This window comes from Sorex fumeus, unplaced genomic scaffold, assembly GCF_029834395.1.
Source record: "Sorex fumeus unplaced genomic scaffold, SorFum_2.1 ptg000002l, whole genome shotgun sequence".
NCBI classification, from domain to species: domain Eukaryota; kingdom Metazoa; phylum Chordata; class Mammalia; order Eulipotyphla; family Soricidae; genus Sorex; species Sorex fumeus.
The window spans coordinates 44,454,219-44,476,574 of NW_026606059.1; the positions used below are offsets into that span (position 1 = coordinate 44,454,219).

The window sequence follows — 22,356 nt, forward strand, 5'->3', positions numbered from 1 at the left end:
CAGTAAAGTGTAATTTATTTTCTCTCTGCACAGAAATGGAACCAAGGGCTACAAAGATCTTATAAACTTCTAGCAATGCAAGGGACAAAATATATGATAAATATATATTATACATATATATTGTGTATATACTCACACATAATAAGAGAATTCTTTTCTCAATGTTTTACTATACAAGTAATTAAAATATTATTAAATTGAATAGACATTTTGTAAAGTAGAATATAACATATTCATAAATTTCTAACATAAAATATGAGACTTCAAGAGAGGACAGAAGGAGACAGTAGCATCAATAATGGCTCAACATAAGCAAAATCTTTTAAAAATGTGAAATTGTGAAGAGATAAAGACACATAAATAAGATTGAAACAGAAAATCAGGACATAGTTGGATCTACCTCCACAGACAACATGGTCAAAATAAGGAGAACTGTAACAGGCAGCATGATTACAGACATCAATTCTTTCCTTACTTAGTTTAATCTGGATAGCAAATAAACAGCCAAAACCAACAGAAGGCTGGAGTGGTAGTACAGCGCACAGGGTGTTTGCCTTCTGCATGCCTGAATTAGATTTGGTCTGTGGTACCACTAAGGCCCCTAAGCACTGTCAGGACTGATCCCTGAGCACAGAGCAAGAAATAAACCTTGAGTATAACTGGGTGTGTCCCCAGAATAAAAGAAAAAAAAACATAGATAAAGTGAGTAACTTAACCCAAAGAAGAAAGCAAACACAACAAATGCTAGTTGCATGAAAAAGAGAAATGAAATTATTTGAAAACAAAAATAAGTTTGTTAAACAAGTACAAAAGTTACAAATAAGAGAAATCACTACTGGTCTCAAAGAAACTAGAATATAATTAAAGAAGAATATGAAAAATTTCCTGCTAACAACTTTGTTAACTTAAACTGGAGTAATTGCTTGAAATATACAAATAACTGAATCTCAAAGAGAATTATACAATCTGAAAAATGTCTTTTATAGACAGTATATGATTATTTAAAATAACAGATGCTTCTTGCATTAGTGAGTTCTATCAAGTATTAAAGAAATGAAATTTGTTTTCTACAAAAAATAGAATTAAAGGCATAGCTAACCTAATTCATTCTATGAGGCTGGTTATTTTTGTTTGTTATGTGGTCACAACTGGCATTGCTCAGGGAAACTTACGTGGTACTGAGCATTGATCTGGGGTCTGTTATATGCAAGGGTCTGCCACCTTAATTCCTGTAATATCTTTCTAGCCCTTGAGAAATTCATTGAAATTATTGAAATTCATTTCTACATTACTAAGTAGAGAACATAACTGCCCTGAATATGACTATCTCTGTGTCATATAGAGCAGAAGTGACTTGGTGCAGTTTAGCTTTCAGTTCTGATTGGTACCTTCCATAAGAACTTTTCCCAAGATTTATTTTTCCAAATTCCCTTCTGACACTCAGGAAAGTATAAAGGTAGTAGGGGCGGGGGAGGGGTTGAGTGTTCCAGGAAGGATCCCCTGGGGTTACTAGCTGAACATTGACATCTCCAAGGTGACATATAGGATACAAGTGGAAACAAAAACTAAGCTACCTATTCATTCAGGAGACAAAAGACAAGTCTGTATTCAAAAATACTAAAATCAATAACTCTCATGATCAGAAATGCAAAAATATCTTAAAATAATAGAATCCAACAGTAATGAATTGCACCCAATTTAAAAATCATGTACCACAACCAAGTGTATACAAGGGATACAAGGTTGGCTCAACATTAGCAAACCAATGTGTTCCATTACCTTAACAAAGTTTAAGAACTTATAATCATATGATTAATCTTAGAATTGTATATAAACGAAAAAGCTTATGACAAAATGTGGTACCATCATCTATGAGAAAAACTCTCAGAAAGTTTGGAATAGATGGACACCAAGTACACCTGGAATACACAATATAACACTAAAGAAAAAAGAATAACAAATATGCAAAGGCAACAGAAGCTTAGCACTTTGAGAGATGGGTATGAGTGGGATCTGAAAATATAGTGGAAGAAAAGTGAACACTCTGGTGAAGGGTTTAGTGTTGGGATGTTTTGTGTATGAACCATTTTACTAACAGAATTCTAAATCACAATGCCTAAAATAAAAAATAAATTTAAGTGTATCAAGATAAACACATACACAGCAATCATTCACAAAGAGAATTCAAGTTTTCTTCCTACATCCACTGAATTTTACTAAGTGGCTAATGAACTTCAGGTCATGACACAGGCAATAGTAATATAACAGCTAACAAGACATGACCTCAGAAATCATACTGGACTGAAGATATTTGCCTTGCGTGCAGGTGACGCTGGTTTGATCCCAGCACCCTATATATGTTCTTGTACCCCCAGGTCCTAAGCACCACCAGGTGTTGCCCAAACACATTCCCCCATCCAAGGAAAGACTTTAGAAGATTCTGTAAAGACCTTCTGGAATTAAGGGTTCAGGACGTGAATAGAAATAGTTTTCCAGGGTGATGAAAAGGAAGACCATGCAATCACTTCCTAGAAATATCTAACTTTGTTCATCTCAGATCATAAACCTCTGGAGTTAGTTCTATTTTTTTTTTTTTTGCTTTTTGGGTCACACTTGGCGATGCACAGGGGTTACTCCTGGCTCATGAACTTAGGACTTACTTCTGGTGGTGCTCGGGGGACCATATGGGATGCTGCGAATCGAACCTGCGCCAGCCACGTGCAAGACAAACGCCCTACCCGCTGTGCTATCGCTCCAGACCCTGGCGTTAGTTCTTAAGACATATGACTATTAGAAAGAATAAACCTGGTGCTCCTGAAGCTGGGTAATTAAAAAACAAAAACTGTTGTGGGCATGCTGGCTGTGCTCAGAGCATACTCCTGACATTGTGCTCAGAAATCAATCCTGGTGGTGTATGGGGGACCATATGGGTGCCAGGGACCAAACCAGGGGTCAAAACCCTACCCATTGCACTTTTCCCCAGCCCAGAAGCTACGGAATAATTTAAGATATTTTAACTGGTCTTTATTCCTTACCTAAATTTGTTCTTTGATAACAATTCTTATCCATTTGTTCAGTCATTTTATGATCCAATTTAGCACTGTAATTTTCTATGAACTTTGAATCCTCTATGAACATTTCAAGGATTAGGAATAGTGATTCTACACTTTGATTTCTGTGTACATCAGAATAATAGATATAAAACAGTTCAGCATAAAATTCTTAAAGGCAATATAATTTATGATCTTCAAAAGAAGAAAATTATTTGTGAGAAAAAAACACCTAGGTTCCTAAACTGTTGAAATGACATAAAATTTCTGAAATTATGAAAAACAAATTGAGGTCTTATTTCAATGACATAATTTTAATAGTGCTAAGTTTAATTTTTTAATTTGGAAAGAATTATTTCCATAGAATTCTGGATACCATTTAAGCAAATAAAAAAAATATAGTAGGCTGTTTAAAATCTAAGCCTAATTTTAGCAAGGCTTTGGAAATAGACTGATTTGTAATTAAAATATGTAATAAACCTGATGGACTTACTACAGATAATTGCTTTTTGTTTAACCCATAATCCCAGAACAGGCATGCAAATTAAAACATATCCTTCAATTCTGAGTTATTCTTGCTAAGAAAGGTTTATTTGCATTTACTGTTCCAGAAAACCTCGTTTCTACTCTTTATTGGTTCTTCAGAACCTTAATATTTGGGCAGCAACATCCCTGCGCAGGCTTGTTTTACTTTCATAACCTAATTGTCCCCACACCTACTCTTAGCTCCATTTCTTCAGGTTCCTTTAAAGATTCTTAACTCCTTAGCAGCCTTCTGCCAGCATTTTTTTTTTTTTTTGCTTTTTTGGTTACACCTGGTGATGCACAAGGGTTACTACTGGTTCTTCATTCAGGAATTACCCCTGGTAGTGCTCAGGGGACCATATATGATGCTGGGAATTGAACCCGGGTCGGCTGCGTGCAAGGCAAACGCCCTACCCTCTGTGCTATTGCTTCAGCCCCTTCTACCAACATCTTATTCAAATGCTTCAGTGCGTTTTATTTTTGTCGGCCTTTTATATTCTAAAATTCCACAAAACACAGTTTAATAATTCTTAATAGTTTTTCGGATTTTTAAAAATATTTTTCTCTGTTAATGGAATTGTGAGAAAAAGTAAACGAATAAGAACCTTTGGGAGTTTCTAGACAGTTAAAAAACGGTATAATCTAAAGTTGAGAACTAGTTACTGATCTTTTTACTTTTTAAGGATAATTCAAATTTATCAATGTTTTATTCTTATATTATTTGATTTATGGTATCATGAATTTAGGATCTAAAAATTTTAAACACACAATGTTCTGAATAAAGATTCTATAAAAGTTAAAATATTCTCACATTCTTGAAAGTTAGATGCGCGAGATTAATATATTTATGCGTGTGTATATGTATGCATATGCAGGAAATAATTTTTGTATGGGGCTATGTGCCAAATATAACAGTAATCAAACACATATAATACTGCATTTAATCTTCAGGGAAAGCATATCTAACATATTGAAAAATAAAGCTGACTTCCTAATGACCACTTAAATATTAAGGACAGTGATATTTGAATTTTGGTTTATGTCAGTCTAAATTTCACTTTTCTATGTAAAATGATAGTTCAAGAACTTATAATCATATGATTAATAACTTCTATGTGCTGTCCGTTCAAGGGTAAACCTGGCAAAATTTTCAATTCCAGCATCCATTGAGCATGCAATTTAAACTGAAAAATCTTTATTCAGCCCCACACAACATGCGTATTTTTCTTTAGTGTTATGATGATGAATCAATCATAAAGGAACATATAAATTGTGGTACTGAATGGTGGGGAGTGTATTCTTGTTTCAAGAACATTTAGAAATTTCTTAGATTTTTGAAAATCTGACCTCCATTCATTTATTATTTAAGTTAAAATTTATGAGAATACACTAAGTTTCATAACGTCCTTGGAATCCAGAAATGCAAGACAAAAGCCACCCTTGTCTATTAGGGCCCCAATCCAAAGTGGATGGAAATGAACTAAGTAACGGAATCACTATATGAAATTAGAAATAGTAGGGAATACATAGTATGCTTAGATCCTAAGAAAAGATTTGCAACAGACAAACTGCAGTTACTACAGAAACTGCAGTAATTATGGAAATTGTTATTTAAAAATCAAACAAAGGGGAAATCACCCAACAAATGTGAAAATATGAGAAGAAATCCATCTCTTTTGGTTACTGTTTGTTTGCTTGGAGACCACACCTGGCAATGCTCAGGGGTCATTCTTGGCTCTGTGCTCAGGAGTCACTCCAGGTGGCACTCAGGGACAAAAAGGTGCTGAGGACTGAACTCAGGTCAGCTGTGTGCAGGCAATCGCCCTACCTGCTCTGAAACCACAATGCTTATCTTAAAAACCTTCAGAAAGTGTTCAAAAAAGTATAAGCATTAAAAATACACTGAAAAGTTTTCAACATCTGAGAACAGGTCCCTCATTCTTTATATTTAGCCTGGGGCTTTGTACCAGAGTTTTCTGTACTTGACTCTTTTCATCAGTGCTATAACTTCACAAAGAATACCACAGAAGTCCTTTGGTCAGTTCCATTTTTCCTCATCAACCTGACTAGCCTGTGACTCCAATTACCTGCAGCTACTATAAGTATGACCAGGGGAGTTCATGTGTGGGAAGTGATTCAGAGGCCTCAGGAGTAATTCTGCAAGTCAGTCAATAACTACTACTACTTGCTCGAGCAGGCCCAGTGACTACTACTTGGAACTCAGGAAAATATCGCTGATATTTTTTCTAGCTAAAGCAAAATCATCTGATCATTCCCCTACTAAGCTATTTACTGTTCTATCAGAAAGACCAGTCATTGTACAAGTGCATTTTAGATTAGGTAAAGGTAAAGGTAAGGTAAAGGCCCTCCCGTTGATCGTCGATTTGCTCGAGCGGGCCCAGTAACGTCTCCATTGGAGACTTTGTTGTTACTGTGTCTGGCATATCGAATACTCTCGGTAGCTTGCCGGGCTCTCCGAGAGGGGCAGAGGAATCGAACTCGGGTCGGCCATGTTGGCCGCGTGTAAGGCGAACACCCTACCCGCTGTGCTATCGCTCCAGCATTTTAGATTACAACTACAAAATAATTTAGTTGTAATTTTCATACTTTAATTACTGTTTTTTCCCCAATTCCTCTATCTTGGTAGTTTCTCATCCACACCAATGTTCATCATTGTTCACTGTTATCACAGCAAGTACAGAACTACCAGATTCCCAGATTTCATTATAATCCATGAAGAATATTCTAATGATAAAACTATAAATGATTTACTTAGCTAATAGTTAATGCAAAGTCTAAGCAATCCTGATTATTACAGTGTGCCTATAAAAATTTAAACTATCCCATGGCAATCCCTATGGTGCTCTACAGCATCCAACACCTCAGCATACAGTCAGGAAGTACAGTCATAAGACCTCACACGTACAATTGCAGCTCAAGAAAGGAAATTAAAAAACAAGAAAAAAAAGTACCTAAATTCCCTCTATTAAAATGAGAGCTGTAAAAGCCTAATGTCTCTTAAGTTAAAATAAAATCAGAGTATTCTAGTCCCAATACTGGTAAGCATGCATTTATCTCTTTAGAGTGCCACAGTTAACATTGCCTGTTAACTATTTTCTGTCTGATAATTCAGTTATCAAATGCTAGAAGGCAAAATTGCCTCTATTTAGGACAAAAGACCAGGCCCAGAATAAAGATTTGTGAAAAGTAACATAGAACAAGGAAGATACTTAGAAGAGAGGAGAGGAAAAGAGCATTCCTGCATGCTTAGAGCAACTGTGCAGCAGGGTGGTCTTATCCAGATATCTAAAGAGCAGGCAAAGTGTGGAGTAGAGATAAACTCAGGGGTAAACAAAAAGCCCACCTAAAGCAAAAAAAAGTATGCTGCTAAAAGGCCATTCATTCTACACCATGTTACTTTTCTAGTTCCTTCTCTGCTGTCTGCAGGAGTGAGAAGCAATAGTCAAAGAGGGTGTTTTCTGAAGGTCTCAACAAAGTATTGAATGGCTGAGGGGTGGGGGTAATGCCTTATCATCAATGTAAAAAAATAAGATGCAGATATATCCCTGATGCGTATCAATACAAAGATCCCCAATAAAACTTGAGTGACTAATCCAATAGACCACCAAAAAGATCCATCACGCATCATGATCAAATAAGACTCACTTTAGGGATGCAACAATGTATTAATATAGGCAAATCAATTAGTTTAATGCAACAAATCAACAAAAAATGAAACTACATGGTCATATAAGCTGATTGAGAAACATTTTTCGATAAGTTTCAATATTCATTCAAAATACTCTCAAGAATACTGCAAGACAGAAATAAACACACCAAATGCATGATCAATGATGAAACCTTAAAGACCTTTACTCTAAATTCAGACACAAGTCAAGGATGTTACTCTTCTTGTCAATGTCTATACTATTGTTTAATATAGTTTTGCAAGTACTCATCCAAACAATCAGGCAAGAAGACAAAATTAGCAGAATCCACACTGAAGAAGTGAAAGTCTCACATGAAGATACTGATAATGTAAAAGACCCACTAAAAAATTCTTAGAAAGAATTAATCATTACAGCAATGCAGTGGGCTACAAAGTAAAAACACATAAATTGGTTGCATTTCTACATGCAAATAACAAAACTGAAGAGAAAGAAGAAAAAGGACAAAATGGGTACATGAAGTGGAACAAGAAAAGTCTCTTCAACAAAAGGTATTAGGGAAATAACATATCCACATGGGGGAAAAAGCCAGAATGAAAGAAAGAAACTGGGATTTGTATCTCACATCACGCAAGACAAAATGGATTAAAGGCTTCAAGATTTTATCCAAAGTCACAAAATTTACTGAGGAAAACAGAAGCTTAAGTCTCCAGCTTAAGTTATCTTAAGAGGTATCTTCAAAGATTTGACTTCACTGGCAAAGATAGCAAAAATCAAACACAAAGGAACCTTCATTCACTGATGGCAGGAGTAGATTCTTGGAAAATGGTAGCAATAGAGATTCTATAAGATACAGAGGACATTACATACAGGGGAAAAACAATTACTGGACAACCTCACTCCACTGTGGTGTAAAGAGCAACCAAAACGAGAGGATAATGGAACTGCGCTTCAGCCTCCAAAGTGAATTCTCTAATCAAGTTATACTGCTTGAATATATTTTTATAGCTTCTTCACTGATACACTACAAGAGTTCCTTGACTATTAATAAAGAAAACATTTAAAGTATCATATTATAACCTATCACAACCGTTCAAATCAATTAATTACACCTACCTGGTTATGGCTGGAGTTGGCAAGCCTCTAGTTCGCAAGGTAGCCTTCCCTCGAACAACTGGGACATCTGCATTTTCTGAACCACCATTCAAATATGTTAATTCCTGGAGCTGTGCTTGCCTGATTTCATCATTATAGTCCTATGGAGGAGATAAAAGATGGTACAAATCACTTTCTATAAAAAAATAGAAAAGAACAAGTTTCAGTAATAATTTTTGTAGAAAACAGGGTTAAGAAAAGAATGCAAAAACAAAATTTGATCTTGTTAAAATGAAAAGCGTAAATAGTTGTTATAAATAAGAAGTTATGGTTTTCCTCAAACTAAAATTATATACAATCAGCTGTACTTTTTCTCTAGGCATATTTACCATATTAAACAATTGTAAATATGTGTATATACATATATGCATATATATATATATACACACACCAAACAAGTCAATTCAACATTTAGTTAATGAGCACTTAAAAAAATCAAAGTCTCTAGAGCAAAAGAACTCAGCTCTACTAAAAGTACTAAGTTTTGAACAGTATTGAATAGTAAATTTGACATTTTAAAGAGAAATCTACCTTACTCTTGTTAGACTGCTGCCTTTTTTTCCACTTTACAATACTGTGCATATATCCAACTTAGAAATTTTGCAACTCCTAATAGTTTCCTCTCCTTATATTAATATACCAAATTCCATTTAATAATCATCAAGAAACATATGACATAAGTTAAAAAAAATGAGAAACTGAACTCAGATGCAAAGGTACTGCATGCCAAAAATGACTGGACCTATGGGACCAGAGAAGTAGTACAGCAGGTAGAGCACTTGCCTTAAACATGGCTGACCCAGATTTGATCTTGGGTATTCCTTATGGTCCCTCAAACACCACCAGATTGATCCTTGAGAGCACAGGTAGGAATAAGCCCTGAGCATTACCCCTGTGACTTAAAACCAAGAAAGAAAAGAAAAGAGAAAAAGTAAAAGGAAGGAAGGAAGGAAGGAAGGAAGGAAGGAAGGAAGGAAGGAAGGAAGGAAGGAAGGAAAGAAGGAAGGAAAGAAGGAAGGAAAGAAGGAAGGAAAAGGAAAGGTGGAATGGAGGGAGGGAGAGAGAGAAGGAAGGGAGGGGAAAGGAAAGGAAGAAAGAAGAGAGAAAAGAAAAAACAAAACATAAAAAGACTGTGGTCTCACTAGTACCTGAATCTAGAGAGTTTCTCTAATTACAACATGTCATAGGTGCTTTACATAGGAGTGCTGGGAAACCTTTTCCTGACTGTCCAATACTCCACGCCTCAATGCTGATTTTGATCAGTCGGATTGCATTCATCAGGGGAACATAAAGCAACAAAATGGTAGACTAACACCCAGGAGTGGCCGAGATTAGTACCAGGAATTTTACTCCATGACTTGGAGGCCAGCCACACGTGCTAGGGGAAAAGGAAGCTCAGATAGAGAAGAGAGCACCAAATAAAGGGTGTTGGGAGAATCCTCCCAGGGTGGGAGAAGCATGCTGAAAGTAGACTATAGATAGACCAAACATGATTGCCACTCAATGCCTCTCTTGCAAACCACAGGACCCAAAAGGAGAGAGAGAGAGAGAGAGAACAAAAGGGAATGCCCTGCCACAGAGGCAGGGTGGGATGAGGGGGGTGAGAGGGATGATGGGACCCATGGTGGTGGAGGATGGGCACTGGCGGAGGGATGGGTACTTGATCATTGTATAACTGAAACCCAAGCACAAAAAATTTATAAGTCTATAACTGTACCTCATGGTGTTTTACTAAAAAAAATAAAAGTTACCATGTTTATATACTCTGAATATCTATCTTCCCCAAAAAATCATAATCATAGACTATGATAGAATTTCAGAGTTCTGTAACTCCTTCGAGAGAATTTTTGAGTTGAATTGTGAGGGAACTGATGGCATTTGTAAAGATAATTGGACAATAGAATGGATGGGTTAGTGCACATTCAAAGAGGAAGGGAAGGGCTCAGGATAATTAATAGAAAATAATAGAGTAATCACATTAGAAAACGTCAGTGCTGCATTCACAATATATAAAACAGTCAACACTATTACTGAACAGGATTCATAACAAATGCACTACCAACTCCAGAAATAGTTTGGATAAGTGGAGCTGGAAGACATTTCAGAGGAGAAGGATTACATGGAATTTATCTGAATTAAATTAAAACTTCATGGTCAAAAGCCTTTCAAGTTACATGGGCACAAAAAAGAAAAAATATGTATCTATTACAGAAGTATCACAAGCATGCCTGCGGTGTAGGGATAGAATTCAGAGACTTTCCTATATTATTATGAAATAAAAATGAAATATAATTATAAAACTGATTGCTTAAAAAACTGCACCTTGCTTTCCAGTAAAATTCAAGAAAAAACCATGACTTGAACTTACAGCATAAACATAATGCTATAGAAAAAACACAAATAACACTAAAAATGGAAATGATAATCAGATAATAACAGTAGAGCAGGAAGAAGTAAATTCAAATGAACGAAAATTTAAATTACTAAGATCAACAAGAAAGGCTAAAAGGGATCAATAATCTAGATTTTTCTGTAAATAGAGATTCCTTCCATAATTTGACAAAGTGTGACTTCAAAAGTCATATGAATGTATCATTATTACAATCTCTAAAATAAGCCCATAGATTCCTTAATATTTCATAAAAAAGTGAAGATTAATTAAAGAATTTTAAAGGGCATTCTAAACAAAATGTGTTATATAATGTTAATTATTTGCACTGCTGAAAGTGTTAAGGGATGTGACAAAAACATTTTGTGGTAAAAAGTAGATACAAGAGAAAATAAGGTAACTGAATTCTCTTCAAAAACATGTTTAATTTTTAAATAGTAATTTTCAAAGTTAGCTGCTTACAATGCTATCCCCAAAACCTGAGCTAAAGATAATTTTAAACAAAATTGTTGCAAAATTACATTCCGAAGTAGACAATCGTGAATGTATTTTTATGGCATGTATGTGATCTAAGGGTGTGCATGACTATTAATATATCACACACATCTCACATATATTACAATATTCTTAGTATTCAAAATAATTATTTTAAATCAGTAAAAATCTAAGTCATACCTGGTAGCTTAGAGATTAAGTTATCTTTATAATTTTATATTATAATATAATTATCTTTATAATTTTAAAATATAATCATTATTAAATAAATATTTTAATTCCTCATCTGAAAAGTAAAATAATCATGTCATTAATACAAACATTGTCATCAACTGCGAAAAGAAGAAAAGGGATCAAATCATGTGTAAATACTAAGGAATTCAGTGGAAAAAATAATGAAAGCTGACCAAATGATCAAAAATAATCATTACACGACTCTGAAAATTTACCAGTTATATAGTACAAAAAAAATTGTGAAAAATTGTGAAAGCTCTGATAATACTGTGTCTCTTGCATTATGCCCTGGGGATATTCCCATCCGCCTCCCCAAATTCAGATAATGTTTTAGAGTTCCACTAGAATGAAGAAGACTATTCTGTAGGCAAAAACTGATCTGCTGAAAAACTCAGGTACGTGGGTTTTATGACTGAAATCTCCAGGCACTCATGGAGTTGGGGACTGGCTACCTCCTCCTGTCTCTCTGATTTTCTGGAAGCCTGGCAGTCATGGCCATAAACTGCCTCTGGCTCCAAATAAATTCATTTACTGGCAATGATTCAGAGACTCAAATAAATCTTAAAAAGAGATCAACAAGTTGTAGAGATACTTCCAGACCCCACACCAGACTCTGACATCAATGACACCCAAAGTCACCATCCATTTAAGAATTTAACTTTGTAACACCCCATACAGAATTTTTGAATTCCTCTATCACATATCTCAAACTACACCACTGATAATCCAAGAGTAGTACAGCACATTAGATGGGATATAAAGTAGAAGGCAACCAACCTTGATAAAGAAAAGACAAACACTGCTTGTTAGTAATCTCTTCTATAAGGCCTTAACGACTCCATGGTAAGATACAACAATATTAACACACTATCCTCTAAGGAAATTTTTATCATTTTTAGCAAATTATAGCAAGCAATACAAAATAAGGTATTCAGGGCCTGCTATAGGGGGCAGACTAGAGGGGGGGTTGGGAAAATTAGACAAAATGGTGGTGAGAAGGTGCAATGGTGGTGGGATTGGTGTTGGAATATTGAATGTAATAAATCATGAACAACTTTATAAAAATTAAAAAATGAAAAAATAGAAAAACAGAATCAGCAGCACTATCAATATCATTATCAATAGCAATAATGGTAGCAAATGAAAAGAGAAGACTAAGTGATTCTCAAAACCAAAACTGCAGCTTTGGATGGGACAAGCAACTTACTGTCAAATGGCTCAAAAAGTTAACAAAGGTCGAGGAAATGAAAACATCCTATAAAACTTTGATGAACCCTCTGTATGCTTATAGCACTCTGAATTAAAGATACAGCAAAGAACATAAGAAATACTACAGCTCTCTACACTCTTGCCTGAATGGAACTTTGTACACATGCAAAGCAGGTAACAAGGAATCCTGATGAAGAGTAAAAGCCAAGACAGATATGAACACTGATGAGTTTTTGTATGTGCTCCAGTATACTCAAACTTCCATCAGCAGTAGTTGAAAAACTTAACGGTCAGGTGTTAGAGTAAAACATCTGATGAGTCAGTGGCTAAACATTCAACAGTACCAAGAGAAAACTAATAGCAGGATAAAAATGAGAAGGAAAAAAATTAAAAAAGACAGCCTTAGCTGTGGGTCCTAGAAATCTTTACATATCTCTGTATCTTACAGAGATATGCAGTCCAATTATTAAATAAGAAAAAAATAAAAACAAGCAACAATACTCAAGGTAGAATGAATCAGAATGTGGACTTGACTCAATATGTTATTTATTAAATGTGTACTATTGAGCAAAAATTAAGAGGCATGAAAGTCAAAAGGAAAAATCAACAGTTTCAGAAGAAGAAAAAAAAAAACAAGTAGCTGAAGATACCTGCTTGGAGGGGCACATACGTTGAATAGTGGGATAAAGAGATTTTTGGGGAAAAAAATAACTGCTATGAAAAATTCACCAGAGACCAAGAGGCCATCACTAGCAGATATGATATGACAAAAGAATGAACCAGAAAATTTGTATTAAGGTTAATTAAAATAATCCAGTCTAAGAAACACAGGAAAAAAAGTAAAGACGAATGAGCCTTGAAGATAAGTGGCAAGTATCAAATGGGTCAATACAGACATAAAAAGAATTCAGGGATGGGAAAGAACATAGGAAGGCAGAACAAAGGCAGGAGAAACATGTTTAAAGAAACAGTAGTTGAAAATTCTCACATCTGAAAACAAACCTGCAGATCTATGAATTTTAGCAAGAATAAACATGCACATCACTGTCAAGTTGTTAAAAAGATAGCCATTTAAAAAAAATTCAGTAAAGAAAAAGAAGGTGATTTGGTAAATATAAGAGAGAAGGAGATATACTTGCTCAAAAGAGAACAAGAGCTTCCCTAAAGTGTACAATGAAAACAATGGTTTTGTGTAAGAAATTTTCTCCTAAACTGTCTTGGCCTGGAGTTCTCTGCATAAATAGAAATTAATCAGGATGTTGTCACAAGGATTAAATTCTTGACAATCCTTTCATATTCTATCATGAATTTAAGATAATCCTGAAGCTTCTCCATTTCTGGATTAAGTACTATAGTGATTAAGATAAAAAATGCAATGGTTGTCTGTATTTCATAATAAAAATTCTGAAAATAAAAAAATTATTTTTATGATTAGCTTCTATTTATCTCTATCATTAGACTCTATAAAAATGGATACGATAACCTGTATCAGTTATTTCTATCAGACTGAAAGCAGTGTCTTAAAATGAATAGAAATAGTGATACTGAACTCAGGAATGAAAAAGAATACTATTTTGTTTCCAAGTAAAATATTTATTATAATCTAATCCCACGTGCTTTTTCTAAGAAAATGCTGGTTTAATACATGCTTTCTCTTTAAACAGAACAGCACTCTTCATAGACATTATCATCCAAATGCACATGCTGAACTATGAGAACTGATCTATAAAAGCTTGGTAATCACAAGATTTTATTTCATACAGTTTTTTGGCATGAATAAGAACTTGTGTAGATTAAGCAAATTTATATTCTCCAAATAATTAAGTGTTTGATGTTTCAGTTCTTTAATCTGGAATAAACTACAAAAAAATTAAATAAAAGACCTAAATTAATTTTTTTAATGAAAGTAGGAGTACTTCTTTGAATTATCACATTCTGAGCAATTTTGAGGAGTTTTACAAAGGTTTTAAAAAATCTCAATTATATAAAAAAAAAGGGGGGGGGGCAAACAGAGGACAGTGTGCTGCCTTATACTCAGTCAACCTGGATTTGATTTTCAAACTCCATATGGTTCCCCAAGTCCACCAGGAATAATCCCTGGTGCATAGCTAGAAATAAGCCCTGGGTATTGCTGGGTGTAGCTCTGTAGCACTGGAGCACTACCCTCCCATTGTTCATCGATTTGCTCAAGCGGACCCAGTAACATCTCCATTGTGAGACTTGTTGTTACTATGTTTGGCATATGGAATACATCATGGGCAGCTTGCCAGGCTTTGTCGTGCAGGTAAGATACTCTCAGTAGCTTGCGAGGCTCTCCTAGAGGGGCTGAGGAATTGAAGCTGGGTTGGCTGAAGGCAAACACCCTACCCGCTGGGGGTGTAACTCAAAACAAACAAACAAACAAACAAACAAAAAAACAAAAACAACTTCAAAAAAAAAGGTGTCCCTATCCCCAAAAATCCCCAAACCCCCAAACCTGGCAAAAGCAAACTAGCTATGCCAATTATCTATTTGCCTTTCCTCTCTTGTTCATCAAGCTTACATTTGTTAATTTCATCATGCTGTACTGATTCCTCTGATGAATTTTTTCTTCCTCCCTAAACTAAACATTCCTAAAAGGCAGGGAGAGCTCTCATTTCTCTTTGTACGCTTCACACAAAGCGTAAAGCTTGGTATACTGAAAGAACTAGTACTCTGTGTGACAATAAATGATAAAATTGTGAGGTCATTTTAGTGTCACAAAAGAACTTAAAAGGACTTGGAGTCCACAATAGTGATTATTTTTCAATATTCTTAACTGTACAATCTTAGCAATGCTATTTATGCCCTTTAAAAATCCAACTGCCTCATATATAAGGGAAGAATAAGTAATTCACAGGGACACAAGAATTAAACAAAATACATGAGCTATACAAATAACAATTTCTTATAACTATTACCAAGGATTTAAAAAACATCTTTAAATAAAAAATTAAACATCCAAATACTAACAGGAATGAGGAACTTTTTAATTTCTTCCAAGGCATGTCCCATCCGGGCATATGCTTCCGCTGGCGGGGCAAAAACTTCAATTAAAACATGCAGATCATCATTGAGGTGGAAGTACTTGGCTTCTCCACTTTTTCTCAACTCTTCCTCCTAAAATAGAGAAATCATGTTAAACAATGTCATTAAAAGAAAGAAAATAACTAGCGTATTTGGCAGGTGGATATCTAGGAAGATTAATTCAAAAGCAAGTACCACTCTAAAGAAGTTAATCCTGGTTGTGCCACTCTCAGGCATAGGAAACTTCACAGGCTCCTTCCTGACTGCAACAGAAAAGTCTCAAGTCCTGCCTCAGCACTAGCACTACACGCTGAGTCCCCAGTTTTGCCTTTCTCCCTCAAGCCCCTTCTTGATCTGAACACACCTCCTTGCACAAACTGAAAGTGTCTCGGCTTACCCTAGGTGCCAGCGATGCTGGTACAAAGTATCAACCATTTTCTAAATATATAAACTATTTTTCACATATCCTCTTCCTCAATTCCCTCACTGGAATGAGCCAAACAAGGTTCTTGTGTCTAGCGCTATGGTGTAAATGTTTAGAAGTGGCCTTAGTACGCAGAAGACACTGAACAAATACTTACTAAAGTATGATCAAATACTATTTATCTCTACATAATTTTGTTCATTTATTCACTGAAACACATTTCTACATACGCTCTGAGGTAATATTGTGAAAATTAAATGAGAGATTTGATTTCGTGGCATGGCTTAATTACATACACAGACAAACACGCACACATACACACACACACACACACACACACGGTTGGTAATCAGTGGCCTTTATTCAAGCCTCACAACGTTAGAGAGAAATCATGACGGGTTGCAGGTAGCAATTACACATAGGTGTGGTTGACAATGAACAGAAGTCCTTTCTTTAGGGTATTTTTAATATTTTTATGCTTATATGCTTATAAAATAAAACTGAAGTGAAAATTGGGAGGGGAAATACTCAAGTGTTAAAGGACTACTTATTTTGCTAACTCCTTTTCCAAACTATTCTTCAATAGGGTGACAATACAAATATGGATCTTTGATAGACCTTTATGTTCAACATTATAACCAAAGAAAATAAGATTAGCAGGAATTCCAACAGTCATTTCCTAAGGAAAAAAACCTCCTTAGAATTTCTAAAACTGTGTTTTTTCAACATCTGCACACCTGCAGACCTACATCTATTCTATATATGTGTGCAAAGACCTGCAGAGATAACAAAGGTGGTCGTCACTGGTTTTCTTCACTATTCAAAGATTACTCTTTGGTACAGTATATTTCAATCATTCTACAAATGTACACTGTGTGTGTGTGTCTAAGTAAGAGAAAGAAAAATGGACTGATTTTGTGGGAGGGAGGGATAATGAAGGGAAGAAACATGAAAGAAAGGGAGAAGTAGGGAGAGAAGTTTCTGAAGTGGGTAGAAAGTTGGAGAAAGAGGATGAGAAAGAGGTAGGAAGGAGGAGGGAATAATTCTATGCTTAGAAAAAATCTAAAATAGGAAATACTAAAATGCATTTGCTTTTTCTTTTTAAAGTGATATCAATTAAATACTTTAAGTGCCAGTTAGTTTATTTATTTATTTAGGCTTTTTGGGTCACACCTGGCAATGCACAAGGGACCATATGGGATTCTGGGAATCAAACTCGGGTCGGCCGTGTACAAGGCAAATGCCCTACCCGCTGTTCTATCGCTCAGTCCCCTTAAGTGCTAGTTTAATTGCCAATCTATAGCCAAACAAACTTTCATTTGAATGAAGAGACTTTCTTTCAATAATCAGAGCTGTCTCATAATTCCATAAAGTAGTTATTACTAGAATATTTCTTAGATTTGTAACTAGAAGCAATGTAATGTTTGGAGAAGAATACAAAATCAAAATTCGTGCATCCAAATTCCAAATTCAAAAGCTGTTGTAAAATTCTGCGGTGGTTACATCATCTTAATCATGAGGGGGCAATTTCGAAGGGAAATAATAATAGTATAGTAGCTACCTCTTATAGGGTTGTTGTAGTAACAATTGGAGTCATTAGGATCAGTAATTAGGAGCTAACAGTAAGAAGCTGTTAAAGGATTTTGTATCTAACAACACAGAGTCTACAGAATTATGTTTAGCATATAATTAACACAGAATAATAAAATATTGTTGAATAAATATAGCAGCCATTGTAAAAATAACTTCATAAATATGGTATTAATGACTCTGTTTGATGATGTACATTACCTGGGCACAGGAACTAGCCTAGTGTTTGGCACAAACGAAAAACTTAACAGACTATAGCATCATGGTGATTACTAAGCCACATCGCCAACTGATTCATCCTAGTTACGATCCTTATAATTTCTCAATGTAGCAATATGAGAAACTAATGAACACAATCACATCAGAATTTTATTAGAAATACAACCTAAAATGATGCCATTCTAAGTAAAGAAAAACTATAGGTATATACATATAATTAAGAGAATTTCTATAGACAAAAATAAAACTAAGCAAAAGGATCAAAAACAGAATCAGTATTCAAAGAATTCAGGCAGTAGGAATATGACTACCACAGACCAGATAGAATAGCTGGATAGTCATTTCTCTACCAAGCCTATTACTTCAATTATTACCCGTGGTCACCAGCATTTACATGTTTTTGAAGGCAAAACTGGTGGACCAAGTAGAGAGACTACCACAGAGCAGGAAGAAAAGGGAGCTAGAATGAGGTGAAATGAGGCATTTCTGACTTAAAAATTAGTTCACATTATCATCTCAATGGGAAAGCACTAAAGGAATTCTCAAAGATCCCAGCTGCTTATGGACAAAGTTTGTTAGCCAGAGTCAACAGACTGAGTTTACACTTCTGTGCTGTTGAATGGCCACTACAGACAGCTCGGTCATCTCTCGCATGAAACCCAAAACATGTTTGGCAACATCTGGAAGGGGATCAGATTAATCTGAGGGGAGACAAAGTCAAAGTATAGCAGGTAGGATGCTCACCTTGTATACAGTCAACCTGCATTCAATCCGTGGCACCCTATATGGTCCCTGGGTCACAGCCAGTAGTGACCCCTGAGCAGAGTTGAGAATAAACCATGAGCAGTGCTGAATGTGGCCGGAAAAAAAAAGCAGCCAACTATTCTGAGGAACTGAATGCTAAAACCACATTATGCCCTGACAGGGCATTTGGGATAGAGAAGAACAATGATGGTTGGGAGTGATTGCTCGGGATGGGAGATACACTCTGAAAGTGGATAAAAGACCAAACATGTAGCTGTACTGCAAACCATAATGACCCAAAGAGAGAGAGACAGAGAGAGAGAGAGAGAGAGAGAGAGAGAGAGAAGTACCTGCCATAAAGTCAGGATGGCGTGGGTGGGTAGGAAGAGGGATATTGGGAACACTGGTGCTGGGAAATGTACACTAGCGTGATGTTGGAACATTGACTGAAACCCAACAATGAACAGCTTAGTACAATAACTTTATATTTTACAGTGATTCAATTTAAACACACACACACACACACACACACACACACACACACACACACCATTATGTCTTCCATAATGGAAGAAGCCTGTCACAGGAAGCTTTTCCTACATTGCTTGAGCAAAGTATAGGCTTAAAGGCAATGAGAGTAATCAATAAGACTAATTATTAATCTTACCCTATTATCATCCTAGCTTATGCCTTGATCCCTGTTTGTACCAAGAATAGCGAAGAAACTGTAAAAGAATGCTGACCAAGATGAAAAGACATCCTATAGACCAAGAGAGAGTATCTGCTCACCACTCCTCTGATAAATGGTTAATAACCAAGGTGCATAGAGCACTTGTAGAAGTTCACAGGAAAAAATCAACCCCATCACAAAACTGGTGGGGGCTTGGGTTTTAAACAGAAACATCCTCAAAGAACATATATAGATGACCAAAAGGTGGGGTGGGAGTAACAGTACAATATTTAGGGTGTTTGTCTTGTACTTGTATGTGGCCAACCCAATTACATATCCTACAGAGCCAGGAGTATTTGAGCACAATCTGGTGTGGTACAACCCCCCTCCACTGGCCCTGTGAGAAGAACAGATGGCCAAAAGGTATATGAAAAAATTGTTCTGCATCACTTATCTTCAGAGAAAGGTAAATCAAAACAAGGTATCATCTCACACCAGTGAGACTGGCACACATTACAAAGGGGAAAAAAAGCAACCAGTGTTGGCATGAATGTCCAACTTTTGGGAAAATAATATGGACACTTCTCAGAAAACTAGAAATTGAATTTTCCTATGGCTCACCAATTCCACTTCCTGGTATCTACACCAAGGGCCCCCAAACTCTATTTAGAAAAGACATCTGAACATCTATGTTCTTAGCAGCAATGTTCACAATGCCCAATATCCGGAAACAACCAAGAACATATGACTGAGTAAAGAAATTATAGTGCATATATATTCAATGGAATACTACTCACCTGTGAGAAAAATGAAATCATGCAATTCAATTTGCTGCTACGTGGATGCATCTGGAGAGTATTATGCGAGTTAAGTTAGACAGAAGGCAAGGAACAGATAGAGAATGATCTCTTTCATGTGTGTGATATAAAGAAATAAAAGTAGGGGAGGTTTGCCTTTCAAGTTCTTGAAGATGTATCCGTACTTGTCTTTATGTCTCTCAGCTTACCTATTTGTACTCTGGAGTAGGCTGTGTCCTCTTTCAAACACATACTTCTCTCTTTTCCCTCACATCCTTCTAAATAACTTCAATTACAACAGGTGGGAGAAAAGGAGGGAGGGAGGGAAGGGAATATATTAGAATAACAAATGTCCAAAGACAACCAAATGAGAACTGGTCTTGAGGAGGAAGCTCACGGGAGCGGGGGTTGGTGGGGGGCTGTGTGATGGGGAGGACATGATGGGGAGGGGGGCACACTGTGGAGGGAAGCAGACACTCTGGTAGAGGGTTTAGTGCTGAAACAATTCATGCAAGAAACCCTGCCACTAACAGTATTGTAAACCATGGTGCCAAAAATAAAATTCAAAAAACAAATTCGAGAGAGAATTGAATAAAAAGAGACAGAGTGAGAGACAGAGAAAGAGATAGAGACAGAGACAGAGAAAGAGATAGAGACAAAGACAGAGGCAGAGAGAGACAAGGAGCCAAATTAAATCCAAAAAGGAAGGTCACATACATAAGTAATCATCCTGTGTGCTGATGGATGACACTGCAAACCCTTCAGTCATTTCTTATATAAGACAGCAAAAATGTAGTCAAGGAATCTAGTGCATGTGACTTTGGATGTGGTCTACAGAAGAGGCACAAAAGTGCAAGAACATGTGCCACCATGCAATGCAGAGCTAGCACTAGGTGACCAGGTAGCCAGAGGGTCTCACGGTAGTAGCATTCAAAGCAGTTCATTCTCATAAGCATGGTGAAAAGGTGAAAAAGTTAGACATTATTTACAACATTGCCCTCATTCAAAAACAATGGTTTGCTATTGCACTACAGGTGATCAACCTCCCAAAAGAATAGAAGCACAGCGATTCTTGAAATAAGCACATAATCTGGAAGGTCCACCATACTGAATCCAAGTTGATAGTGCTTAGGATTACTCCCAGTAAATGGGCAGACAGTTTTTCACACTAACCATTTACAGAAAGACCTGCCTTCCTGCTGTCCTTATCCTACCCATAAAAGCATGCATCCCCTGATAACTCAGTGAACACCACAAAACCTTGCTTCTGATGAGGAACTCCCTTAACAAGCAACAAAATAACTCTGGATTTCACTGGTCCTACCACATTACCAGATGGCTCTACTGAAGATGTTATTAAAGATCATCAGCTAGGGTGAGGCCACTGTAGCTGTTTCACTGTATACTTTTCTAGAAGCTACAGAAAAGTTCTGACCAACCAGTTACTTTTGCTTTCCATAATTGAACAAACAAATCAGGACACCAAAGCAACATCAGCAATGCTTAGTAAGCAGTAAAACTGGCCTCATATTAGAATCATTTCATATAACTTCTGTAATATAATGTTTCATCCAAAATAAGATTGAAGAATACACCTATATTTTAAAGCAGCTGAGTCTGATACATAGCCATATAATTAATGTTCTTTTTAGCATGACAATATAATCAAGTTCTCTGAATCTGGGCTCTATTACTTGCAAAATAAAAAAAAAATAATGTATTTTCCACTGTTTCCAAGGACAACACAGATACCCAATGCACATTAAAAAAAAAGCCTGTTCAGACATAAAATGATGGCAATACATGTATGGATTTAATATTTTTATTAAAAGAGCTAAAATAAGGGGCCAGGAAATAGTTCAAAAGGTAAAGTTCTTGCTTTCATAGAGCAGGCCTGGATCCAATAGCCAGTACTGCATATGGTGCCCTGAATAATAACAGGAGTAAATCCAGAGCACCATCTAGGCCCCCCCCCCCAATTAAAAAAATGTGTACTATTTAAGTGAACTTATTTTTAAGGAGTCTAGATTGTGTCTAAATAACTTTCTTCTTTGATAAGAATCACCGTTGCCATTTCATGCAGGTGGATTTGGTTTTCAGTAATGTAGTTTCAATGAGAACCAAAAAAAGTGATAGTAAGAA

The 22,356-nt window shown here is 36.0% G+C and overlaps 1 protein-coding gene across 2 annotated transcripts in view; it reads right to left on the reverse strand.

The window, feature by feature from the left end:
• KHDRBS3 (KH RNA binding domain containing, signal transduction associated 3) overlaps positions 1-22,356 on the reverse strand; it is a 166,109-nt gene that overhangs the window by 60,039 nt on the left and 83,714 nt on the right. For both annotated transcript variants that reach the window (XR_008795384.1, XM_056136856.1), the window contains exons 4-5: positions 15,717-15,863; positions 8,360-8,499 (exon numbers count right to left, since the gene is read on the reverse strand). Coding sequence is in view for 1 of the 2 variants with exons in the window: in XM_056136856.1 (XP_055992831.1) it covers positions 8,360-8,499; positions 15,717-15,863 (287 nt within the window). In the remaining variant the exon portion in view is untranslated. The remainder of the gene's footprint in view (positions 1-8,359; positions 8,500-15,716; positions 15,864-22,356) is intronic.